This window comes from Loxodonta africana, chromosome 6, assembly GCF_030014295.1.
Source record: "Loxodonta africana isolate mLoxAfr1 chromosome 6, mLoxAfr1.hap2, whole genome shotgun sequence".
Classification (NCBI taxonomy): domain Eukaryota; kingdom Metazoa; phylum Chordata; class Mammalia; order Proboscidea; family Elephantidae; genus Loxodonta; species Loxodonta africana.
In genome coordinates, this window is record NC_087347.1 from 108,248,916 (window position 1) to 108,272,231 (window position 23,316).

The window sequence follows — 23,316 nt, forward strand, 5'->3', positions numbered from 1 at the left end:
AACACAATTCAATCCGTATCAATAAGTGGGAACCCCCATGCCACCATATAGATTATTTTACCAATTACCTGAATCTGAAAATTTAATTTGAAATTAACTTGTGGCATGTATTCATTGTACTTTCTCCTCCAAGAACTTACGTGTCTAATTAAGACAATAGGGGTGTTAGTGCTATGATTATTTCTGACAACATTTCTATAATTCCTCAAGCCACATTCGAATTTCCCTATTTTATTTTTGTGTTTAAATTCTGAAACTGTGCCTTTTTTGTAAAAAAAAAAAAATTCAATAACTTATTATGCAGAGATAATTATCCAGCACAACTTTTGATTGTGACAATTTCAAATTTTTGTTAATGCAAGATAGTGTTAAGAAGTATTTTCAGGCCTAGATTTGCCTAGCTTAATACTCTGAAGTCAGTTTTCTAGGCTATACCATACAAGCTAACAGCCAAATTCACAACTGCAACTTTTGAACTCAAATGGGGAAAAAATCAATAGCAATGCCATTACTGAAGCTAATTTCAAATGAGTTTCAAAAAGAGTGACAAAGATTTTCATTTCTTCCTACTTATGTTTAGATACTACGAAAATATGTTCATTAAAGATATGTCAAGTACAACTATGCAAATTAGTATCTTAAATTATTCATAAGTTTCTTCCTGAAGTTTTGTAAGCTTAGAGTGTTCTTTCTCTCCATTTGGTTTCTAATTCCCGGAGGGACTCAAGGTACTAATTCTATACAATACTTTACTTTCAATTTCAGTTTAAGGAACACATAAATTATGCTTTGCTTAACATTTATAAAAAGTCTTTTAATTTTGGCGGGTTCAGAATCTTTTGCTTTTATCAAGTGAATAGATCACTTAACCGTAAAAAATGATTCCCTCACAGCAAGATTTGGCTTCATGTATTACAATAGTTTATCAGACCACTACTTTTTCCACAGAGAAAATTTGAGTAAAATCTGGCTTTCAGTTAGTTTTATTTTGAATAACTTTTGTCTATAATTTTACTGCCATTTATCTAAACCGCCTGCATGAGAGTACTGCAAAGTTAAAGTGAATAGGAACTAATGGTATAGAGTGCAAGAGAGACATAATTCTCCACACTAAACCTTTTCATGTTTTGTGTTATGTTTTCAAGTATGGAGGTCAATAGTTCTACTCTTTATGTTGTATTAATGTCAGCTACTGTGGAGTTGGGCCCTCAACTCATGGAGACCTCATGCACAATGGTTTATGGTAATTGTGATCCGTAGGGTTTTCATCAATTTTTCCAAAGCAGATTGCCAGGCTTTTCTTCCTAGTCTCCCTTAGTCCTTATATCTAGAGAAAAATAACATTTGATATAAGATTATTATATTCTTGTATTATGTTGTTATTTGGCAAGATGACATAGAGAAAATGGTACAGGTCTTGGTTAGTAAAGCTTAAGTGTAATTCCTAGCTCAGACGCTTATAGGTCATATGACTAGATAATTAACTTCCTAAGCAGCAGTTTTTATAGTTGCCAGGATTCAGGCTAAATATGTAAAATGGTTTTTATTTGGCCTAAAAAAACAAAACCCCATTGCTGTCGAGTCAATTCTGACTCATAGCAACCCTATAGGACAGAGTAGAACTGCCCCACAGGGTTCTCAAGAAGCTCCTGGTGGATTTGAACTGCTGACCTTTTAGTTGGCAGCCATAGCTTTTAACCACCATGCCACCAGGGTTTCTCACTTAAAATAATGTGTTTTAGTGCATTTGGAAGCAGATTACTATGAAGTAAAAAGCATATTATATACATTTTCTTCCACATTTTCACTTCGGGGTATGTGAAAAAGTAGATGAAAAGAATCAGATTCGACAAGAAATCATATGTCTGTTATATTCCCAAAGTGCCTCCTTCATGGTGTAACATCCCCCTGCCACCTTAGCACAATGACTGACTAGGCATTTCAAGAAAGTCATTAATGTTAACATTTATCCTTAAAAAATGGAATAACAAATTCTATACCCCAGTTAGTCATTTTAGTTTTAAAATCTTTTAATCCACCTAGAGTATCCCCTAAAGTTTTAAAAAATCCCTACTTTAAGACATGTATAGATTTGTTATGCCTGTCTTCCTTAGACTGTGCAAACCATTTGTACTCAACTACTATCAAAAAAGTTTGGCAGTTCAAATATACCCAATTGGAACCATGAAAGAAAGGCCTGGCTCTCTACTTCCATTAAATTAAAAACCAAACCCAAACCCATTGCCGTTGAGTCAATTCCAACTTGTAGCAACCCTATAGGACAGAGTAGAACTACCCCCAAAGAGTTTCCAAGGAGTAACTGGTGGATTCAAACGGCCAACCTTTTGGTTAGCAGCCATAGCTCTTACCCACTGCACCACCAGGGCTCTTCCATTTTATTACAGCCATTGGAAACCCTATGGAGTGCAGTTCTACTCTGAAACATGTGGAGTCACCATTAGTTGGAATCAACTCAGTGGCAATGGGTTAGGGTTTGGATTTCAAGTAGATCTTATCAATAAAACACTAGTTGGATTCCCTGCTACAAATTTTTCTCTCTCTGATTTGTAGAACTTGTAATTATAAATAAAAGTATCTTCAGGATTAATTGATTTGGGGTTCTAGCCACACCTCTTTTTTGTCTGATTGTAAAACTCCAACATTTATTTTTTAAGGAATTGTCATGAAAAAAAAGTCTATTAAAATAAGTCAAAACAATATGCATAAAAGGATTACATATATCTTTTGTAGTTTATGTTGTCTTCATAAGTATATATATATATTTTTGTAGTTTGATAATTCCATTAAGTGAATATAAAATATGACTTTAAGTCTTCTTTGATTTTTCAATATGCAATCTTCATTTTCTATTATTGTATATGAACACTCCTGTTTATGTAATCAAATATGCACAGAAATACACACACATTTTTGCACAAAAGAATCAATGGTTGCTGTATTTTTCTAAACTGTAATGATTGCTGGTATCTGATAGTTCAGTAAAAACCTCAGTGGCAATACCTTCAAATGAAGGATTACCCTTGTGGCTGCTATTTATTTGAAAGCATGAATTTCTTTATTGTGGTACAAATACTGTGTTTGTTGAATGGATGAGTGAAAGAATGAATAAATAATATACCTTATGTTTTTCTACATTTCATTTTTTGACATGTTTTATTTCATAAAATATGACATTTTATTTTATTTCATAAATACTCTGGATTTCTTTCCTCATTACATTTCCTTCCACGTTATATTTTAACAAGATTACTAAAACAAAAATGTTTTTTGTATGAAGCCATGTTTTATTTTAATATGGCTTCAAAAGATAGTTTAGAAAATTCTAATTAGAGTAGTTTTGCTTAAAAGTCTATGTGGACAGAACTGAAAGATATGATTCATTCATGTATACATTAATTAATTAAATTTTACTTACTGCTAATTTTTACTTTTTAAAATTTTCTGTTGACCTGATGCTATAGGTCTAATGGTCATTAAAAAAGAGAAAAGATCACTGTTAACATTGAGCTTACAATCTGGCCTGGGCAAAAATATTAATAATAAATAAAAATATAAATAAATATAAGTGTAAATTTGGCACTCCAATCCACACTGTGAAGCAGATGACATGGTACAGTAATCAGGTAGCACACAGAAGACTTTTGAAGAAAATGATGTTTGACTTGAATTTGAAAAACAGTTATGAGAAAATTAAGCAAATTTCAGCTAGATATCAGGTACAAAGGTAGGAATCTGAATGTATTCTTGTGATTTCTATGGTTGGCTAAATGTTTTTTACAATAAAAATTCTATTAAAAAAATTACAAGCATAAGGACGTGCATATATAGAAATCTAAAATGTCTTATTTTTATTCTGTTATTGTGAATTGTATTGCTGTTGTTATTAATAACAATATTAAGTCTTTATGTATCTGTCTATGTAGTACTATAAACCCACAATTTAATTTCAGCTACTTGTTCTGGACTGAATGGGGACAGATGCCCTGCATTGGAAAGGCTCGCTTAGATGGCTCAGAGAAGGTTGTCCTTGTAAGCATGGGAATAGCCTGGCCGAATGGCATCTCCATTGACTATGAGGTCTGTTAAATTTCTCTTCTTAAATATTTAAAGTTCATTAACTGCCAATTTGCATTATTTCTCTTTTAGTATCCTCTTATCTTCTTAATTAAAAACTTGGTCAAAATCAGCCTGTAATATTATTTTTCAATCTATGTTTAGGAAAATAAATTGTACTGGTGTGATGCTCGCACAGACAAGATAGAAAGAATTGACCTTGAGACTGGAGGGAGTCGTGAGATGGTGCTGTCAGGGAGCAATGTGGATATGTTTTCAGTTGCAGTCTTTGGGGCTTACATCTACTGGTCTGACAGGTAATTTATTTTTTCATAAGTATTTGAGTCTCAGAATGTTATTTCAGTGCCAGTGGCCTTACCCTTGTAGGATTAACCATTCTTTAGCAAGGTCACAAAAAAGATTTCAAAACGCCATGTAATTTCCACAGAAAAGGCAGGCACTCTTGCTGTTCCAGGCTCAAGCATTTCAATGTCACTGACTAAAAGTTGTTTTTTTTTTTTTTTTTCTTTTCTGTTGGGTCATCTGTTATCAGCAGCTTCAATAGCTGGCTTAATTAGCAGAAGGTTATTGATCATGTTCAACTTTTTTGACAGAGCTCATGCCAATGGGTCCATCAGAAGGGGCCACAAGAATGACGCCACAGAAATGGTGACCATGAGAACTGGCCTTGGAGTCAACCTCAAGGAAGTTAAAATCTTTAATCGAGTAAGAGAGAAAGGTCAGCATTCCTACAGGACTTTGTAATGTATTTTATGTTATTTCTCTTTCCTCTCCCATTTTTATAATATTTTGAACTTTCTTAGAGATTTAGTCTTATCCGATTCCAAAACCTATTCTTTTTACATTTAACCTACCATTTAAAGCGTATAGCAGCCTAATGGAAGGAATGTGTGATGATTCATAGCAGTGCCTATTTGCCGAAGATGACAGGCGTGCTTGGACATGTTACATACCTGCCATGTCTTGAGTATAGGGTTGGGATTGGTAATATAGGAAAACTTGAGAAATACGCAGATACCAGAAAAAATACAAAGTGCACTTAGGATATTAGAGAGTAAAAAGAAGCAGAAATTTTTGTTTTGGATTATATTTTAATATGTAAAGTGATTATGACTCTAGAAGGTGCTGCCTTTAGAAGGAAATATGTCTAAAACACACTTCCTTAAAGTATTTTTTTAAATGGTCTAACAGTGATTTGAATATTTTCATTTATTTTACCTCCATTAAGATAAATTGAAATTAATTTTCTTAACATAAAGAGAAGGTATAATGATTTCAGTGATGGTAGTGATCACCTCATAGAAAGTAATTAACCTGAAAATCTTTACAGCATACAACATCTTCGCTAAACTTTCGCATAAAAAAATATGCCCATCTAATCTTTGGACAGGCCCATAAAAAATGAGACGAAATGAGCACACCGGCCCAAGGCCAAGGACTAGAAGGCAGGAGGGGCAGGAAAGCTGGTAATGGGGAACCCAAGGTCAAGAAGGGGAGAGTGTTGATATGTTGTGGGGTTGGCAACCAATGCCACAAAACAATATGTGTATTAATTTTTTAATGAGAAACTAGTTTGCTCAGTAAACCTTCGTCTAAAGTACAATAAAAAAGATTGGAAAAACATGCACATATGCCCAATATAGACATAGTGAAGTAATAAATTTCTTTGATATCTTAGATACCTCATTGACACAGAGTTTAAAATAGCGCATGATACTTGGTGAATTCAGTTCATGTTTTGAGTAAATCAATTACATGTGCCAAAGATTACAATATATCCTATTATAATTTCTGTATCGAGTTTCAGAAAAGAGTTATACACTTAGCTCGTTGATTAAGGGAAAATGTTAATGTTTTTATTTGAATGATGAGGAAGCAGAAGAATATGATCTTTGAAATAAAAAATCTTTAAGATTTTAAACTGGAGTGATGAAAAAAATAGGCACTTTATACTATTTGATTTTTTTATTAGCCAGCTCTAACATTAAGAATAAAAGATAATATTCAAGTCAACGTTTAATATTTCTATTAGAAAAATAAAAACTATTAGAAAAATTGAGGAAGAACATAAACATATGTGTGTATGTATGTATGTATATGTTTATATGGATATTGTACAGATATGTACACATGGAAGTGTGTGTCCTATTTTTCTTCCTTAGGGACCAACGTTTGTGCCAAGGACAATGGTGGCTGTCAGCAACTTTGTCTTTATCGAGGAAACTCCCAGAGAACTTGTGCTTGTGCCCATGGATATATGGCAGAGGATGGAGTTACTTGCCTGAGGCATGATGGCTATTTGCTGTATTCAGGGAGAACAATATTAAAAAGTATACATCTTTCCGATGAAACCAATTTAAATTCACCAATAAGGCCATATGAGAATCCACATTATTTCAAGAATGTGATAGCCTTGGCTTTTGACTATAATCAAGGAAGAAAAGGTACCAACCGAATCTTTTACAGTGATGCACACTTTGGAAATATACAGCTTATTAATGATAACTGGGAAGACAGACAAGTGATTGTTGAAAGTAAGTAATAATTTATTTTTATTAGCTCAGTGGAAATAAATATCATTTGGATTGTTAAAGAAATTAGAGTGATAATTGCATGTAGCAATTACAATGTCCTAGAATTTATACTCAAGAATGAATGGAACTAAGTCACCTGAATCTTTAAAAGTCAAAGAAGCAATTAACTGCTGGTATGTATAAAAAAAAAACTCATAGCGACCCTATAGCATAGGTATTGTGATCATTAGCACATAAGCACAGAACTCTCATTATGTGTCATCATAATATTTCTTACAAATAAGTGTATTAAAATTCACAGAAAATAATTTTTCAGTGTAAAATTATACTAATGAATTTTTTTCCAGTGGGTAAAATTATAGCTTTAAGAATATCTGTCTAATAATATTCAGTTAATTATATTTTCTCAAACAAATATCAGAGATTATTTTTAAAACATTTTGGGTTGAAATATAATAGTCTTTATAAGAAAATGCTATTATAGAAATAATCTAATGTTTAATGGGAAGTAATCATTTAAGCATAATATTCAGTGTGGATTATCCACAAAATTCAGAGAAATGTCTCTTCTGGCATCCAGCTTTTACAAGGACCATCTTTTTAGTCTTTGTATAACTTCTCTCTTTTCTCTATCCCTGTGATTTCTATACATCCCCATATTTCCAATTTCACTATACTGAGGTCATTCTTTTTTTTTTTTCCCCCTTACTTTTTTACATTGCAAAATAACGTGTAAATGTATACTTTTTGTAAGAGGTTCAAATAATACAGATGTAAAAATGAAATTCCTCTCTCATCACAGCCATCAATTCCATTTACTTACCCATACTTGACATCTCTTATGCCTCTGGGATTTACTTGATTTATGTGTGTATATAGATTTTAATTACAGAAATGGAATTATACTATATGTCTTATTAAGCTAACTACATTATTTCACTTGCAATACGTCTTGGAAAGCTTTCATTTCAACATATAAGATTTCGTTTTATTTTATTTTCTTTAAGCCTGCACAGAATTCTGTATTAAGGGTAAACTAATGTATTTAACCATTTCCTCATAGATGGGCATTTAGTTTGTTTCTGGTGTCCCAGGGTTACATATAGTGCTGCAACAGACATTTGTGCATATAGAAGTGTTTATTTGCACACACGAGTATTTCTGTAGCATAGAATCCTGGAAGTAGAATTGCAAAGTCAATCAGAGTGTGCATTTAAATTTTTATAGCAGGTCAAATTTCCCTCCACAAATGCAATCTTGAATCACATTTTCACCACTGTCTATGAAAAGGCTTATTTTTCTACCCTCTTATCAACAATAATTTTATATTCTTTTTAGTTTATGACTAATTTACAAAAAAATAACATATTAATATGCATTTCCCTGATAACCATTGAGACATAACATCAACTCTTATACTTACTCATATAAAAATATATATCTTCGGTCAAACCTCATACACACTGTCATCCCATGTTTATGCCAGCCACTTTCATATTGTTCTTTCAACATTTAATATCCTTCATGTTACTCTTTGCACATTAAAAAAAGATCCAGCTTTTCTAAATTAGTTCTAACTTATACTTTACAAGTACACATTTTACTTTTTTATTCTTCAGGTTATAATACTTAGCAATACTTTATGCAAATTTGTATATTCCAGCCTATGCCATTTTGGCTTCAAAATGTGTGTGTGAGTGTCTGTGTGTGTATTTAAAAGCAACGAATACAGTACTGATCATAAGAGTTCATACATATTTGAGATGTGTTGATTACTTGGTATATCTTTATGAAGTTTACATTTTAATACTTTGTCATTGTCCTGTGCTGTTGAGCCATTTCCGACTCAGTGACCCTATATAGCTTGCTCCCTCCACTTATCTCTGACTGATAGAATTCAGAGTTGGAAGTGTTCACTTTGTAATAAATAGGAGAATTAGGTTTTTGTACTCCTTTTTTATATTTCTTTAAAGGATCATAATTAAAACTAAAGAGAACTGGATCCACGATATATTGATTAACTTATGCATTAATTTTCTGTACTCCAGATTTTTGTTAGACACTCTGTATATAAAGAAGAATAAGAGTCCATGCTCCTTCAGAATCTGTAGTTTAAAAAAGCACACTACAATAAACCAACACTGAAATACAACAAAAGATACTGGATGACTAGAGTATGAAAATCTGCCTTGGGAGGGGAAGGGTCTCATGAAAATCTTGGCAGAAGAAGCTACACAGAGCTGAGCTGAGAAAATCTAAAGGGTGAATAGGATTCTGCCAGTTGGCGCTAGTCAAGGCCATGATACCAAACTATACTAGTCGTAGTTGTATTTTTACTGTTACATAATAGCAGAAAAAATAGTTTCATTTAAGAATGTCTTTGAGTAAAGAATCAAAATGATTAATTGTATTAAATCTTGAGCCTTCAGTGCATAGCAGTTTAATATTCTTTGTGATGAAATGAAAGAGGCACATAAAGTCCTTCTGTTGAATCCTGAAGTATAATGCTTGCCTGAAGGAAACCACGTATTTGTGTGATTGTTTGAGCTGCAAGTTGAACTACTAGCCACTATTTTCTAGGAACACCATTTTTTATTTGAAAGAATCAGAAAGAGACAGGCTATGGGTATTCAAACCTGGGTGTTTCACAGGCTTTTTTTTTTTTAATAATTTTTATTGTGCTTTGAGTGAAAGTTTATAAATCAAGTCAGTCTCTCACACAAAAACTTATATACACCTTGCTACACACTCCCAATTACTCTCCCCCTTATGAGACAGCCTGCTCTCTCCCTCCGCTCTCTCTTTTTGTGTCTATTTTGTCAGCCTCTAACCCCCTCTACCCTCTCATCTCCCCTGCAGGCAGGAGATGCCAACATAGCCTCAAGTGTCCACCTGGTACAAGAAGCTCACTCCTCACCAGCATCCCTCTCCAACCCATTGTCCAGTCCAATCCATGTCTGAAGATTGGCTTCGGGAATGGCTCCTGTCCTGGGCCAACAGAAGGTCTGGGGGCCATGACCACTGGGGTCCTTCTAGTCTCAGTCAGACCATTAAGTCTGATCTGTTTAGGAGAATTTGGGATCTGCATCCTACTGCTGTCCTGCTCCCTCAAGGGTTCTCTGTTGTGTTCCCTGTCAGGGCAGTCATCAGTTGTAGCTGGGCACCATCTAGTTCTTCTGGTCTCAGAATGATGTAGACTCTGGTTCATGTGGCCCTTTTTGTCTCTTGGGCTCATAATTACCTTGTGTCCTTGATGTTCTTCATTCTCCTTTGATCCAGGTAGGTTGAGGCCAATTGATGCATCTTAGATGGCTGCTTGCTAGCATTTAAGACCCCAGACGCCACTCTTCAAAGTGGGATGCACAGTGTTTTCTTAATAGGTTTTATTTTGCCAATTGACTTAGATGCCCTGAAATCATGGTCCCCAAACCCCTGCCCCTGCTACACTGGCCTTCGAAGCATTCAGTTTATTCAGGAAACCTCTTTGCTTATGGTTTAGTCCAGTTGTGCTGACCTCCCCTGTATTGTGTGTTGTCTTTCCCTTCACCTAAAGTAGTTGTTATCTACCAACTAATTAGCAAATGTCCCTCTCCCACTCCCCCACCCTCCCTCCTCTCGTAACCACAAAAGAATGTTTTCTTCTCAGTTTAAACTATTTCTCAAGTTCTTATAATAGTGTTACTACACAATATTTGTCCTTTTGCAACTGACTAATTTCACTCAGCATAATGCCTTCCAGGTTCCTCCATGTTATGAAAAGTTTCACAGATCCCTCACTGTTCTTTATCGATGCATAGTATTCCATTGTGTGAATATACCATAATTTATTTACCCATTCATCTGTTGATTGTCTCCTTGATTGCTTCCATCTTTTTGCTATTGTAAACAGTGCTGCAATAAGCATGGGTGTGCATATATCTGTTCGTGTAAAGGCTCTTATTTCTCTAGGATATATTCCAAGGAGTGGCGTTGCTGGATCCTATGGTAATTCTATTTCTAGCTTTTTAAGGAAGCACCAAATCGATTTCCAAAGTGGTTGTACCATTTGACATTCCTACCAGGACTGTATAGGTGTTCCACTTATCTCTCCACAGCCTCTCCAACATTTATTATTTTGTATTTTTTGGATTAATGTCAGCCTTGTTGGAGTGAGATGAAATCTCATTGTAGTTTTGATCTGCATTTCTCTAATGGCTAATGATGGTGAACATTTCCTCATGTATCTGTTAACTACCTGAATGTCTTCTTTAGTGAAGTGTCTATTCATATCTTTTGCCCATTTTTTAATTGGGTTCTTTTTGTAGTTGAGTTTTTGCAGGGTCATGTAAATTTTAGAGATCAGGCGTTGATCAGAAATGTCATAGCTAAGAACTTTTTCCCAGTCTGTAGGTAGTCTTTTTACTCTTTTGGTGAAGTCTTTGGATGAGCATAGGTATTTGATTTTTAGAAGCTCCCAGTTATCTAGTTTTTCTTCTGTATTCTTAATAATGTTTTGTATACTGTTTATGCCATGTATTAGGGCTCCTAACGTTGTCCCTATTTTTTCTTCCATGATCTTTATCGTTTAAGATTTTATATTTAGGTCTTTGATCCATTTTGAGCTTATTTTTGTGCATGGAGGAACGTATGTGTCTTGTTTCATTTTTTTGCAGGTGGATATCCAGTTATGCCAGCACCATTTGTTAAAAAGACTGTCTTTTCCCCCATTTAACTGTTTGGGGCTTTTGTCACATATCAACTGCTCATATGTGTATGGATTTATGTCTGTATTCTCAATTCTGTCCCATTGGTCTATGTATCTGTTGTTGTACCAGCACCAGGCTGTGTGGACTACTCACATTTTTTAAAACATGAATGAAATGAGCCTGCTACTTCAAGGAAAATGACCTACACTATTTGTTGCAAATATAAAGCTTAAGCTTTCAAATGAAAATTAAAATTTTGGAGGACTTGTATCCAACACAGTGAGTGTGACAGCTTCTCAATACTTACAGACTTTTATGATGAGATAGGTGATGAACTAACTCATATGATTTTTAGATATTGTATAGTGAAATATGTCAACATTTTGAAGATATGCATAGCTCAGGGAACCAAGATTTTTCATAGGACATGTCAAAATCTTGCAGGGGTGAATGATTCATTCAATGTGCAAGATAGACAAATGAATTTTATTGTTACAGAATATGAAAGGTTCATCTCTATGGTTTCAGATTCCACACTGCAACTAACCTTTAAGGATCTACCCCTTGTCATGTGTTGGTATAACATGAAGAAGAATATCCACGATTATTTGAAGTCTGTTAAAACATGCCTCCTTTCTTCAACTGCATAGCTGTGTGTAGCTGTATTTTCATCATATACTTCAAACAAAGCAGCGCAACATGTAGAATTAAGGAGCATATATAAGAAGTAAGCCGTACATTAAAGAGATCTGTAAAAAATTTGAAAATGTTCAGGCAACTGGGTTCAGTTCTAGACCAATGCACCACACACACAGCCATCAGCTGTCTGTCAGCAGAGACTTGTATGTTGCTGTGATGTAGAACAGACATCAATGGAACTTCCAGATTAAGAGAGATGAGGAATAAAGACCTGGAGATCTACTTCTGAAAATCATCAAGTAATTAGCCTATGGATCACAACAGTCTGATCCCCAAAAATGGGAATGGGAAAGGATAGAGCAGTGTTTCATGGTACATGGGATCACCATGATGAGTCAGACCAACTTAAAGATAGCTAAAAACAATAACAACAACGGCTATTTACTCATTATTTTTGAAAATAGAGTTATTTTTCATAAAAGATGTAGTAGAGATTTCAGAGCTTATTATACCACCACAGTAGCCAAAGCAGACTGGTACTGGTACAACAACAGGTACATAGACCAATGGAACAAAATTGAGAATCCATGCACATATGCCAAAGGCCTAGATCAATTAAATGGGGAAAAGACAGTCTGTTTAACACATGGTGCTAGCATAACTAGATATCTATTTGCAAAAAAAGAAACAAGACTCATGCCTCACACCATGCACAAAAATGAACTCAAAATGGATCAAAGACTTAAATATGAAATCTAAAATGACAAAGATCATGGAAGAAAAAATAGGGACAATATTAGGAGCCCTAATACATAGCATAAACAGTATACAAAACATTAATAACAATGCAGAAGAAAAACCAGATAACTGGGAGCTCCTAAAAATCATACACATATGCTCAACCAAAGACTTCACTAAAAGAGTAAAAAGACTACCGACAGACTGGGAAAAAGTTCTTAGCTATGACATTTCCGATCAACGCCTGATCTCTAAAATTTACATGACCCTGCAAAAACTCAACTACAAAAAGACAAATAATTAAAAAGTGGGAAAAAGATATGAACAGGCACTTCACTAAAGAAGACATTCAGATGGCTAACAGATACATAAGGAAATGCTCACAATCGTTAGCTATTAGAGAAATGCAAATCAAAACTACAATGAGATTCCATCTCACTCCAGAAAGACTGACAATCTAAAAAACACAAAGTAATAAATGTTGGAGAGGCTGTGGAGAGACTGGAGCACTTACACATTGCTGGTGGGAATGTACAATGGTACAACCACTTTGGAAATCAGTTTGGAGCTTCCTTAAAAAGCTAGAAACAGAACTACCATATGATCCAGCAACCCCACTCCTTGGAATATATCCTAGAGAAATAAGAGCCTTTACACGAACAGATATATGCACACCCATGTTTACTGCAGCACTGTTTACAATAGCAAAAAGATGGAAGCAATCAAGGTGCCCATCAATGGATGAATGGATAAATAAATTATGGTATATTCACACAATGAAATACTACACATCGATGAAGAACAATGATGAATCCATGAAACATTTCATAACATGGAGGAACCTGGAAGGCATTATGCTGAGTGAAATTAGTCAGTTGTAAAAGGACAAATATTGTATAATACCACTATTATAAGAACTTGAGAAATAGTTTAAACAGAGAAGAAAATATTCTTTGATGGTTATGAGCGGAGGGAAGGAGGGAGGGAGGGAGAGGGGTTTTCACTAATTAGCAAATAAGACCGATTTTAGGTGAAGGGAAAGACAGCACACAATACAGGGGAGGTCAGCACAACTGGACTAAACCAAAAGCAAAGGAGTCTCCTGAATAAACTGAATGCTTCAAAGGCCAGTGTAGCAGGGACAGGGACTTGGACACCATGGTTTCAGGGGACATCTAAGTCAATTGGCATAACAAAATCTATTAAGATAACATTCTTCATCCCACTTTGAAGGGTGGTGCCTGAGGTCTTAAACACTAGCAAGCGACCATCTAAGATATATCAATTTGTCTCAACCCACCTGGAGCAAAGGAGAATGAAGAACACCAAAGACACAAGGTAATTATGAGCCCAAGAGACAAAAAGGGCCACATAAACCAGAGACTACATTAGCCTGAGACCAGAAGAACTAAATGGTGCCTGGCTACAACCAATGACTGCTCTGACAGGGAACTCAACAGAGAACCCCTGAGGGAGCAGGAGAGCAATGGGATACAGACCCCAAATTCTCCTAAAAATACCCGACTTAATGGTCTGACTAAGACTAGAAGGACCCCAGTGGCCAGGGTCCCCAGACCTTCTGTTAGTCCAAGACAGGAACTATTCCCAAAGCCAACTCTTCAGACAGGGATTGGACTGCACAATGGGATAGAAAATGATGCTGGTCAAGAATAACCTTCTTGGATCAAGTAGACATGTGAGGCTAGGTTGGCATCTCTTGTCTGGAGGGGAGATGGGAGGGCAGAGGGAGTCAGAAGCTGGCAGAATGGACATGAAAAGAGAGAGTGGAGGGAAGGAGTGTGCTGTCTCGCTGGGGGAGAGCAATTAGGAGTATATAGCAAGGTGTGTATAAATTTTTGTATGACAGGCTGACTTGATTTGTAAACTTTTACTTAAAACACAATAAAAATTAAAAGAAAGATGTAGTAGACTCATGTTATTTTTAATAAATTAATAACTGTTTTTTAATTATTTTAGTTTGAATTTTTAGCACCGTAAATAACTATAGACACTAATGTTATTGTGATCAAAATGTTTGAGAACTATGCTTCTAGACCAAGGGCTCAGGATATTTTTAGTACAAAGATATGAAACACCACAAGGTAGACAAAGAATCACATGTTATTCGGTATGATTAAGGCATGGGTCACATGGCACAAATTGATGTGAGATGAAACTGGACTGGTAGAGTGGAGCCTGATATTGCAGTATCTGTTTTGCCAAGGAAAGGGGTTTTAATTTTATTGATCAGTAGGGGAAAATAAAGCTGTATTATAAGTAAAGCAGACAAGAAATAAGATTTGTATTTTACAAAGGTCAATTTGGCTATTATTGTGCTTGATAAAATGTAAAAGCCACGACTGGAGGCAGAGATGCCCTAAGAGTTTGTTGCAATATGGCTGACCCTTTTTCAATAGCAGCTAGTTACACTGAAAAGGTATTTATCAAAGTATACACACAGCCAAACCATTCTAATGCTCCCATCCAAAATCAAGCCAAGTAAAATCAATAACACTTTATTGACCATAAGTATTAAACAAGTATAAAAAACAAAAACCAAACCTGAGGCCGTTGAGTTGATTACAACTCATAGAATAAACATAACGTCTAAGATTTTGTAATCAGTCAATCTGGGATTCAGATCCCAGTTCATTATTTATTTACTGTGTGCTCGTATGTGCCAATTTTCTCACCCCAAAAAAGGGAAACTAACTCATACATTTTTTGTGAAGATTTTATGAGAAAGGATATGTAAAGAACTTACAAATATGCACAATTTCATTTAATTTAAAACTTTGTATCACTATTTGTGTCATATTTATGGATCATTCAGGCTAATTATCTTTGTCTAAATGATTTTAGCATATGCATTAAAGTAGTTAAACAATCAGAAATAATTAGAGACATGAGAGAGTATATTAAGATCGGGGAGAATTAAAAAATTAAATAAATTAATCTGGGTTGAAAATTTATATGAACTATTTCTAAATACTGTCCTCCCCTCCTTCAACACACATACACACAAATAAGTTGCAGATTTGTGTAACTCTTGCAATTCTCTCTTGAAGTTTTGTAGGTAAATTTATAATTTGACTTGCTAAAAGAGAAAAACAAAACAAAACTAGCACAAATAAATAAATAACCGTAAGATGGAAAATTGGTTTTTGTCTTGATATTCTACTTTGTTAAATCTAGAATAATGTATTTTCTTTTGTTATACTTTTTACCAATTACAAATATATGGAGGATCTCTGTCTGAATCTGATTCATAAAATTATTTAGAGCTCTTATATTTTTAAATATTTCCATCATCCATTATATATCTGTAAATGGGGACAAGAAAGGACGAAGATGCCCTCCTTTATATTCCCAACTCATGTGCAATGAATTTTTTTGGCTCTCAGCTTTAAAAGTTGAGATAACATGTAATTGAATACAATATTTATTAAGCACTTACGATATGGCATGGATAACTACATGTGGGTAAATAAAGAGAAAATGGTCTAGTTTTTGCCCTCAGGAGTTCACAGTATGGAAGGAGGAAGATGCCATGATTCACTTTTCATATGTCAAGAGTCAAGACTTTTAGCCAAGACAATGTTGAAAACGCACACTTTGCGATCACTTCTGGCTTTAAAAAATTAACAGTGATTGATAAAAATATAAAAAGAGAATTAAAAAGAGAGAGCTAATCTCATAAAAACAAGACAAAATTCTCCTTGAATGATAAACAGAACAGAAATACAAAGCAGTAGGAATGGTTGAAACATCAGATGTTCTGAGCTCCCAGACTATGAAACCTAAAGAAGAGGGACAATGGGATTTAAGCAGACTTCCCATCAACAAGAGTGATGTCTGCAAGAGTGCTAAAGAAACATAACTGCCATTATATAGTTCTATAACTAACTAACTAAACAATTTTCTCTGAGAGTGAAGGGAAATAAAGATTATTTCAGACTTAAAAATTCAGAAACAGTACAGCTACATATTTTTAGTAGAAATAAAACTGCTACAAAAATTGCTTAAAACTTTGCTATAGGCCACTTTAAGACATATACTTTGCATTTTACACTGTAACTCAATATATATGTTTCAGTTTCATAAAACAATACCATTATGCTATAGAATGAATTCTGATGTTTTAATAGATTTCATAAATTAAACCCAAAACACATAAGAAAGGATTTTTACATATTTTATCTTCTTGAAAATAAAAACTTTTTGCAGCAGATGATATCACAAAGAAATTTAAAAGACATAGCATAGGTATTTTTTTAAGTAATCATTGTTGAATATAAGATCAAATGATGTACCTACATATTAATAACTGATTAAGAAACACAGTTAAACAAGTATACTAGCAAGAAAAACAAAAGATGTGAAAGACCTTCATGAAGAAAATTACAAAATATTAGTAAAAGTCATAAAAGGAAAAATAAATAAAGGAAAAAATGCTATTTTGTGTTGGGAAAAGCCAATTTCCATAGCTATTAAATTTTCCTCAGATTAATGGGTAAGCTTAATGCAATTCAAAATGTCATATTAGTTTTTCATGAAGCTTCATATGCTGACCCTAAAATTGACATGAAAGAAAAAAAAACTGGCAAAATAGCCAAGGCAATTTTGAAGAAATGTAAATTTTTATTCTCTCCCTGACAAATAACTTCATTTATTAAAAACTATACTAATTAAAATGACATGATATTACTGAAAGAATAAACTCATGGCCCTCGAGTGGGTTCCAATTCGTAGCGACCCTATAGGACAGAGTAGAACTGCTCCACAGAGTTTACAAGGAGTGCCTGGTGGATTCAAACTGCTGACCTTTTTGGTTAGCAGCCATAGTTGTTAACCACTATGTCACTAGGGTTTTTACTGAAAGAATAATCAATTGAAATGGAACAGAGAGCTCAGAAGCAGATTTATACATGTATGCCTTGTATGTGTTGTTGTTGTTAGGTGCTGCCGAGTCGGTTCCGACTCATAGTGACCCTAAGCACAACAGAACGAAACACTGCCCGGTCCTGAGCCATCCTTACAATCGTTGCTATGCCTGAGTTCCTTGCTGCAGCCATTGTGTCAATCCATCTCGTTGAGGGTCTTCCTCCTTTCCGCTGACCCTGTAGTCTGCCAAGCATGATGTCCTTCTCAAGGGACTGATCCCTCCTGACAACATGTCCAAAGTACGTAAGACGCAGTCTCGCCATCCTTGCCTCTAAGGAGCATTCTGGCTGTACGTCTTCTAAGACAGATTTGTTCATTCTTTGGCAGTCCATGGTATTTTCAATATTCTTTGCCAACACCACAATTCAAAGGTGTCAATTCTTCTTCAGTCTCCCTTACTCATTGTCCAGCTTTCAAGTGCATATGATGTGATTGAAAATACCATGACTTGGGTCAGGCGCACCTTAGTCTTCAAGGTGACGTCTTTGCTCTTCAACACTTTGAAGAGGTCCTTTGCAGCAGATTTACCCAATGCAATGTGTCTTTTGATTTCTTGACTGCTGCTTCCATGGCTGTTGATTGTGGATCCAAGTAAAATGAAATCCTTGACAACTTCAATCTTTTCTCTGTTTATTATGTTGTTGCTCATTGGTCCACATGTGAGGGTTTTTGTTTTCTTTATGTTGAGGTGCAATCCATACTGAAGGCTGTGGTCTTTGATCTTCATTAGTAAGTGCTTCAAGTCCTCTTCACTTTCAGCAAGCATGCCTAGGAAGAAAGACCCAGCAGTCTACTTCTGAAAAACATTAGCCAGTGAAAACCTTATGAATAGCAGCGGAATATGCCTTGTATGTAAACTTGCTATATATTACCAAGTTGGCTTTACAAATCGATGATAAAATAAAAAATTGCATTTGTAAATTATGTGGGGATAATTTATAAAAAAAGAATAAAGCAAAATTCTCTCTATAGCTTATACTTGTCTCAAAAATAAATTCCAAGTACATTAAATATGTAAATGTAATGGTTATTTTTTAATTCAAATAAAATATAGAAGAGTATCTGTCATGGATTGAATTAAGTACCCCAAAAATATATGTTGCAAATCTTAACTGATGTAACCAAAAAAACCAAACCTGTTGCCATCGAGTTGATTCTGACTCATAGTGACTCATATAACTGCTATACCTGAGGTCATAATCCCATCTGGGAATAGATTTTCTCTGTTATGTCAGTGAGACAGTATTAGTGTAGGGTGTGCCTTGACTCAATCTCTTATGAAATATAAAAGAGCAAATTAAGCAAGCAAGCATGCACGCACAAATGACTGGGGAAGATACATACCACGTGATCGCCAAAGAACCCAGAAATAGAAGATGAAAAGAAACAAAGACCTTCCCCCTGAGCCAACAGAAGAAGGGAGACTTTCCCTAGAGCCGGCACCCTGAATTTGGACTTCTGGCCCCCTAAACTGGGAAGAAATAAATTTCTGTTTGTTAAAGCTACTTACATGTGGTATTTATATTATAGCAGCTCTAGATAACTAAGGCAGTATCATTACGAACAGATTTCATAAATTAGACCCTAAAGCACATTAGGAAGAATAAATCTGATACATATTTATTTGTCGAAATAAACTCTTTGTGACAGAGTAGTACTAGTGTCCTAGTAGATCACGTTAGACGTTCTGACAAAATTTCTGTTTCAAGAATCAGAATGAGCTGAATCATGTCCATGTGGAAGAGACTTATGAGGAAACTTACCACAGAAGCACGAACATCACCAGATACCTAAGGTGGGCTTTAGAATTCTTTCAGATTGGGCTGCTGATTACAAATGGAGAGAAGGATGGAGAGGAGACCGGCAGCCTGATGGATCTGCCACTAGATAGAGCGGTTATAGGGATACTAGATGGACGTGGGGGGCAGACAGTAATTCAGATATGATTTAACATCCCGATATTGGGTCACTGCCAAGTAAGGTCTCAGTAGGTGAGCGAGGGTGGGAAAGTGACTCCTAATCCTTGATCAGAGTTATTTCTCTATCGAATATTACACTTAATATTTACCTGTTACTCCCTAGTCCAGGGGTTGAGAGTTTATTGTTTCCTTCAACTGGCTTTGATTACATAAGAAACTGCCTCAGGATTTAGTGGCCTAAAGAAAAACAAAAAAACAGCCACTTATTTGTCCTGGGTGGTTCTTCTGGTCTGGGCCAGCTCCACTGATCTTTATAGATAGTTAGTGGGTCAGATTGTGGCTGGGTGATCAAGGGTTGCCTCCCTCACATGTCTGACAGGGCGCAATGTCTGCAGGGTTATTTCGGTGACTAGGGAACACATCTCCCATTATTCAGCAGGCTAGTGTGGGATGAGCTCAGGGTTCCAAGAGAGGGCTGGCTACAACACGTAAATACTTTTAAGCCTCTGCTTGAACCACATTGGTAATAACTCAATGGCCAAAGCAAGCCACAGGGGTAAGCCCAGATTCAAGGGCATAAAGAAATAGATTCAGGTGGTGCAAATGATTAACATGTTTGGCTGCTAACCAAGAGGATGGACATTTGAATCCCTGTAGTGGTACCTCAAAAGAAAGGCCTCGCCATCTATTTCTGAAACTCTGCCATTGAAAACCGAATGGAACACAGTTCTACTCTGACACACATGGAATTGCCATGAGTCAGAATCAACTCAACACCAACTAGTTTTTATTTGTTTTTTATGGGAGGAGCTGCAAAGAGTCGTACATACATAGAGGGGAAGGATGTGTGTCTATTTCTTCCATCAACAGAAATAACTATAAGTTGTATAAGTCATTATTAGCCTATCTCCAGAAGCTTTTAAAAAATACTTTAAAACTGGGCCAGACTTTTTGATACTCATGTTCTTTTTTGTTTTATTTGTTATATAACATTTCTTGACAACCAATCGGGAGCTATGACAATCATATCAGGTTTTATCCATGAGCTATAATTCAATCTATATTTGATGGAAAAAAATAAAATGGGACAGGAAAGGATTATGTAGTGGGGAAAGGATATAACAAAACTATGGAAGGGTTAGTGGGTTTCATGGCACTAAATTGATCCTGTTTCCTCCAAGACTGTAAGCTTTTTCAGATTTAGCTCAAATAATGCTGAATTTTTCTCACAATTCCCTCATGATTAGTTGCTATTGAGCCGCTTTAATCGCCCCCACACATCTGTGTAAATAATAACATGACTGGAAACTTGTATTTTGTAGTTTCAACTTGAGCGAGGTAAGTTGTAAATGGCAAATAAGGAAAAACAAAATCTATGATGTAGAATTAGAAGAGGCATTTTTCGTAGGAAATAATAAAAGAAAGTATACATATTAGAGCTTTCCTTTCCTTGTGAGAGATTTATGGCACAAATTCAGCAGATGAAATCAATCTACTGTGAATTATAAATAGATCTTTGAGAGGCTGGATGATGGATTTTAAATTCTGAAGAAAACAGTAGAGCACCTGTGGAAACAGGCAAGGGCACAAGTGAACTCAAGGTTCCTCTTGAAAGATGCTTATAATTTTTAAAAGTGAAGTTACCTGTCACTGTTTGAAAGGCCAAGACATTTCAATTTGATATACCCACTAAAATGTGCTCAGTCTTTTTGGTTTATATGCAGGAGTAAATAAAGTTTACCAGAAATCAAGAAGCATTATTTTCAAACTTGTTCAAGATATAGTCAATCTGATGCTGGTGGCGTGGTGCCTAAAGTACTACGCTACAAACCAAAAGGTCGGTGGTTTAAACCCATGAGCTACTCTGTGGGAGAAAAATGTAGCAGTCTGCTTCCATAAAGATTTACAGCCTTGGAAATCCTATAGGGTCGCTCTGAGTAGGAATCAGCTTAATGGCAGTGGGTTTGGTTTTGGTTTGGTGTATCTGGTTAAATGTTAGAAATTCTGAGAGAAAGACACGAGTGAGGAAAGGGAGGGGAGGAGCATGACTGTTAAAAGAATTTACACTAAAGCAATTATGTGAATATAAGCTTCCTAAGAGAGTAATCAATGTACATTTTTTTCCCTTAGTTAATGTTTTAACAATAGCTTTCAAAAGGACATAATTAAAGCTGAACATAATTAAAGCATAGTATAACCCTGTGGGACAGTTCTACTCTGTCCTATACGGGTGCTGTGAGTCAGAATTGACTTGACGGCAATGGGTAACGGGTATAGCATAGTACGTGACTTAGATTGTCAGTCCTTAACTCATTAGATGCCTACAAAGTAAAATTCGCACTGAGTACCTCTGTGTTTTATTGATGTGTTGACAGAGTATTAACCATTACTTTTCTCCAATTACATACCTTGATTCCTTTTCATTTCCTTAGATAATTTAAACCCAGTGGTTTTCCTATGTAAAATTGACACTTTTCTTCAGTCCAAGTTATATCTTTATTGTCTCAAGAACATCTCATGTTCTTTCATAATTCCACACTTTATTCATATTGCTAAACTAGAATAGAAGGAATTTTATTATCTTTCAATCCATCTATTTCTTTGGGGACCTTCAGAATTCAGCTCAGATCCCTCCAGAACATGAAGCCAAGTCTGCTAGCACTTCAGCCCACAGTGATTCCCTTCTTTTAAAAACTTTCAGGACTGACCACGTGATCTCCACATCCTTATCACTTATTTATTTCTACAATCTGATTGTTTTTCATTTTTGTCTATCTTACCTCCCCCCAAAGAAATGCCAAGTGTTTCCAAGCAGGGTCCATTGGGTGTACTCTTCTCTACACTTAATAGGAAGTGATGTATTAATGACGAGAGAATGAATTACTATCATTAGAAACATTCCACTTTCAAAAGTTCCAAACACTTTTCTGTCTCCTACTCCCTTCCATCTTGGCGACTGCTGATAACTTGTTGAGTGACATTATGAAAACGATATTGACTTAAACCATAAAAGTAGAAAAAAAAAAAAAAGCAATGTTGATAAGCTACTATGTATTTGATAAACAGGAATGCTTGTGTTATGTAATAAAACACATTATAATAAGTTCTTTTGCCTTATTCCTTTTGTACCTGCAGGATAATATTGTTTGGAAATCTGTACGTGTAGAGCGATGGCTAAGGACAGAATTTATCATTAGTCCATGAAAGTGGAAAGGTAACAGAACTTTTAGAGAGTAAAAAGTTCTGTGTTTTTTCCATAGGCACAATGTTATGGAATATGAATAGGTTAGATATGGTCAGATGAAGTGACAAGTTAACTGAGAGGACCCTGCATGTTTGGGCTGACAGAGATGCTTAAGTCTTGAACAGCAAATATCTGTGAAAGTGCCTGTTTGTTTTTCCTATTAATTTGGTGGATTAGTGAGATTAGTTTACTCACCATTCAAAAATCATCTACAATAACCTTCCTATTCTGGTGCTGTTAAGTAGAGAACAGAGTTCAGTGAGAAGGTGAACATTTATTTCAGAATTCATAAAAATAGAAACACAATATAAAAAGTAATTTTTTACCAGGATGACATGAGTCATATATTTGTACTTGAAAGCCAAATTCAATAATTGATTAAATACCTCTTACATAGCATTATATGTTTATTTATTATTTACTTTGTAAACTCTGTAACATTTTCTTCTCTTTCTGATTTACCTCTATTGCTATTATTAAAATACAATGTACTCAGAATGCAAGGGAGTAAAGTGGAA

General features: G+C 35.2%; 1 protein-coding gene across 1 annotated transcript in view; it reads left to right on the forward strand.

The window, feature by feature from the left end:
* LRP1B (LDL receptor related protein 1B) overlaps window positions 1-23,316 on the forward strand; it is a 1,749,164-nt gene that overhangs the window by 1,257,180 nt on the left and 468,668 nt on the right. Inside the window, exons 37-40 of the mRNA XM_064287257.1 lie at window positions 3,972-4,098; window positions 4,240-4,391; window positions 4,689-4,813; window positions 6,258-6,629. Of these exons, the coding sequence (XP_064143327.1) occupies window positions 3,972-4,098; window positions 4,240-4,391; window positions 4,689-4,813; window positions 6,258-6,629 (776 nt within the window). The remainder of the gene's footprint in view (window positions 1-3,971; window positions 4,099-4,239; window positions 4,392-4,688; window positions 4,814-6,257; window positions 6,630-23,316) is intronic.